Source organism: Sinocyclocheilus rhinocerous, unplaced genomic scaffold, assembly GCF_001515625.1.
Source record: "Sinocyclocheilus rhinocerous isolate Xijiao unplaced genomic scaffold, SAMN03320098_v1.1 scaffold1213, whole genome shotgun sequence".
Classification (NCBI taxonomy): domain Eukaryota; kingdom Metazoa; phylum Chordata; class Actinopteri; order Cypriniformes; family Cyprinidae; genus Sinocyclocheilus; species Sinocyclocheilus rhinocerous.
Genome location: NW_015625600.1, coordinates 381,836 through 386,320, shown reverse-complemented (window position 1 = coordinate 386,320; position 4,485 = coordinate 381,836). Strand labels below are relative to the sequence as shown.

General features: G+C 39.2%; 1 protein-coding gene across 1 annotated transcript in view; it reads left to right on the top strand.

The window, feature by feature from the left end:
* Window positions 1–4,485, top strand: part of myo3a (myosin IIIA) — a 78,634-nt gene that overhangs the window by 23,849 nt on the left and 50,300 nt on the right. The window contains exons 4-5 of the mRNA XM_016576120.1: window positions 2,711–2,815; window positions 2,919–3,018. Coding sequence (XP_016431606.1) covers window positions 2,711–2,815; window positions 2,919–3,018 — 205 coding nt within the window. The remainder of the gene's footprint in view (window positions 1–2,710; window positions 2,816–2,918; window positions 3,019–4,485) is intronic.

Here is a 4,485-nt window from a genome sequence, read left to right as displayed (position 1 = left end):
TCTTTACAAAGACGCACCCGCTTATTGTACTCTTTTAGAGAAATTGGCTCTTTTAGGGAAATGCTCTTTTACATGCTGAGACACACAGGGGAAACGGCCGTTTGCAGCACGACAGGGGGTAGTGCAGCCTGAAGTGCGCAACCCCCTCAACACAGGAACGACCACAGCTGAAGCGCCGTCCGCCAACACCAAAAGCTCCCGAGAGCTCGCTAGACTCGTCACACACGAAGCAATTTGGAAGGAGCAGAATGATGTTGTCGCTCGGCTCCGAAGCAAAAAGTTGATATGCGTTGCACCGGCTGCCTTTTTATGCTCACGCTGTGATCAGCGGCAGCTGGATGCAATCGTCGCATGCCAATGTGCATTGGCTCATTTAGTTTACACTCTAATTGGATTGGTCTCTCTAAGCGAGATCCCAATTCGTCGGTCACCGACGTGACGTCTCCGTTCCCTCCTTCAGGGAACGAGGCTTGCATACGTAACCGAGATGTTCTGCAGATGTTTGAGCTTTATGCATAATCAGGGAAATCAAGTCTATCCACCCACCCATCCATATGTGTAAGTGCTTCCGAAACCTCCTTCGGGAAGGATGGGGCTTCCGCAACTTTCCTGTTCCAAGTGGTACGGGTACGTTTTCAAACGAGGCTTGCATACGTAACCGAGATGTTCTGCAGATGTTTGAGCTTTATGCATAATCAGGGAAATCAAGTCTATCCACCCACCCATCCGAACCCCTTGGGATGAGTCTTGGAAATAGAAGTAAATGTATTTGAAAATGTAAATGGCCTCTCGGGACATAAAGTGATGTGAGTCATTGATGTTCCCTTTGAAGTGTTCAGTGTTCTGCTGAGAGGCTGGATCAAGCAGATTGTTTTCAAAGGATTTGTAATTGGTTGCATTAGTAACATTAGAGGCAATTTGCAGTTTTTTTCTTTATTGGTTATACATGTTTTTTCTTAAACTACAAGGTGCACATCTCTGCCTCTTTATTTCTACTTCTTTCATCAAAACAGAAGAGAATAGATTTTGGGATATTGTGAATAAGAGACTGTCAAAGAATTCATACAAACATTTTGTCCCATTACAATATCAGCGGGCCGAAGACAGCCGTGTTTGCCTTTGGGGTCAGGGTTCTGTCACTTCAGTCTAGTGTTATTCATGATTTTGTGACGGAGCCCTGACCACTCCCATCATGTCATTGTTTTCATGTGAGCGCGAGGCTTCGAGAGTGTCCTGTTTCCTTGTTTCATGTTGGAGCATGGTGTTTGGATCCCGGCACTCATGTCTTGTTGAGTTTTGGTTTCGTGTCGGGGTCCGGACACTCGCGCTCCGTGTTCTGTCTTGTTGTGGGTCGTGTTATCGGCTGCGTGCTTTCATGTCGTGTTGTGTCTTGTGCTGTGTAGCACGCAGCTTGGTTTTCGCTGGCTGCGTGCTGTCTTGTCTTGTGTGAACTTATGAGTCTTGTCTTGTGTGAACTTACTTCTTGGCTTATGAGTATTCTCATTAGCTGCGTGTTCGTGTCTTGTTTTGTTCAAGCACATGGCTTGTGATTGTTTCCTGCCATGTGCTCTCATGTCAATTGTCTTGACCCCACCCATCTTGTTACCTGACTATTGGTTAATTTGCCCCACTTGTGTTTCCCTCGTTACCCTCCTCATTTGCTCCCTATTTATTCTCCTTGTGTTTGCAGTCCCATGCAAGTTTGTCATCGTACATTGCATGTATGCTGTTGTGTCCTGTCAGCCTTGTCCTGATCCTGCCTTGCCTTATCGTGCCAGCCTGTTTTTCCCCCACAGGGTAGTTTTTGTTGTTGTTGTTTTTTTTTACATTTTATTAATAAAAGCCCATCTCCTGCATCAGTGAGTCCTCGCCTTATCCCCTACCCTGACATTTGGTCGATTTAAATGGCTCTAAATAAGAGGGTATTGTTGTTGCCTTGGCAACATGCTAGACAATTTTATGTAATTTAAAGAGGGCTTGCTTCAGAAAAAAAGAACCATTTTCACCTCTGTGTTCTCTGACTGAAAACAATCATTTAACATTGATCATAACCACAGCATCAACCCTTAGTTAGTTTTATAGGATTCTGTTGCTATAAAAACGGTGCATTAGATTTTATAATGCAATTTAATGCATTTCAAACATGCTTCCCTGCACTATTCAAAATCTGTATGTACATTACAAACAGCTGCAACCTTTGTAAACTCCACTCTGTAAATTTCAGCATTTCCATGAGGAACCTATTATTTGACCTGTTTGGTCTGCTTGATGAAAGGGGAAAATAGATCTATCTATCTATCTATCTATCTATCTACCTACCTACCTACAGCTTGTATTACCATATATCAAATTATTCTTTGTTTGCATAAAAATGTCTATTTCTTTCTTTCTTTCTTTTTTTCAGGTTGCTCTCTATGTGTTTGCATAAATGTTTTTAATTAATGTATTTATTAATTTTTTATTCATGTGTTTGTTTTTATTATTATTATTATTTTACCAGAAACAGGTTGTATTACTATATATATATATATATATATATATATATCATGTCTCTCTCTCTCTCTCTCTCTCTCTCTTTATTTATTTATTTATTTTAACCAGAAATAGAAATATTATATATAACAGGGTGCTCTCTATATGTTTACATTTTTTTTTTATTATTATTATTTTTTTATTTTTTTAATGACTTCATGTATTCAATTGTTTGCAGTTGTGTAATGGAGGGTCTGTCACAGATCTGGCTAAAGGTATGTTGAAAAGAGGAGACCGCATGGAGGAACCCATCATTGCCTACATCCTACATGAAGCAATCATGGTAAAATCCAAAACAAGCCCCGATCCTCAATATTTTAAAATATTTACACAAATGTATCTTTTCAGTGAGCTTGAGTCAGTAACATGTGCTCTTGTCTCTGAAGGGTCTCCAGCATTTACACATCAATAAGACCATCCATCGAGATGTCAAGGGCAACAACATCCTGCTCACCACAGGAGGAGGAATCAAGATGGTTGACTTCGGTGAGGAAGTTGTTCTTTTATTGGGAAGGGACTGCTGGCTGTGAAAGAGAAAGCCTGAATGAATGAGTGTGTGTGCTTGTGTGTGAGTGAGAGCCCGGATAGCTTGAAAACAGTGTTTAATACATGGGTCAAAGCCATTAAATGTGAGCATTTCAGTGCTAATTGAATAGCACTTATTTATTCTCATCAAGAGCAGTGCATTTACTTGTAAGGTGATGATGGATGTCTAACACGCTTGCATTAAAGCCCCTGTCTGTCATCATGTCATTGGTACAGAGGATATTGTCTGCTTTCAGTTACTAATGATTTGATTCTAGCTTTTCTTAACCAAATGAAGCTCTCTTAAATAGAGTGTGTTAAAACAGAGCTGCATGATGAGATGCAGTCATACAGGATGTAATGATTCCAGTTCACCTTCATGGTTCTGCTTCCTTAACAGTTGCATGAACAATTATTTTACTAATTTAAGGACGAATGGACAGTGTTTGTATTCACCACTCTGAGCTGCCTGTTGTCAAATGTTGAAATCATTTCAGATTTCAACAGAAGGCTGAATGTCTGACAAGATGCACATTAAATATCGCATGCGATTTATCGTGCAGCCCTAGTATGAAGGTATATATATATATACTGTGTGAAGATAGAAATGTATCAACCAGTTGTTATTTGTTTTTGTTTTTTTACCATTGATATTTTACAGTGGCTTTCAGTGTGGTTCATTCAATCCAGAGTCATTACCCATTTTATAATAATTTTTTTTTTTCACTTTCACTCAAGATTTATCATTCATAGAGAATATCGATCATATCATATCGTATCGTATCGTATCAAATCAATCAATCAATAATATCCATTGCATCTAGCAGCTTCACCATTTTTGTTGTCCTAAACTCATGCTTTGAATTGAATTTCTCAGTATATTACAGTGTATGTGTAGACTTTACAATTCACTATTCACAATATAGCACTGCCTCTCATAACTTATTACTTAATGAATCTGTCCTAATCTGTGAAAAATGCAGATGTTTCAGAACCATTCATTGAGCCAAATGTAAAAAAAATCAGTTAATCTGTATTTTCTCAAAAACTATACTAGTTCGAAATAAAACCATCTCTTGATTTCCAAGCATACATGTAAATATAACAGTGAAATATACCATTCCTGAATGCCTCTTTTCATTACTCATTAAGAAAACGTGTGGCCTTTTCATTGAGGCAGTAAGTGGAGCATTTTAAAGAGCCTCTTCCAGAACAACATATGAGAGCTTATAACCCTTTAGAAAGCCAGTAAATGCTTTTCCTGGGAATAAACAGCCAATCACAGGCTTTTGTGATGTGGCACACTAATGTTTGCTATGCTCCACACGTTCCCTTCATCCCCTTCACTATTAATTTCCCAACCTAAAATCCACTCTAAATGTAATCTCTTCTTACATTATTCTCTAGGCCGCATTTAGCCCCTGAGAG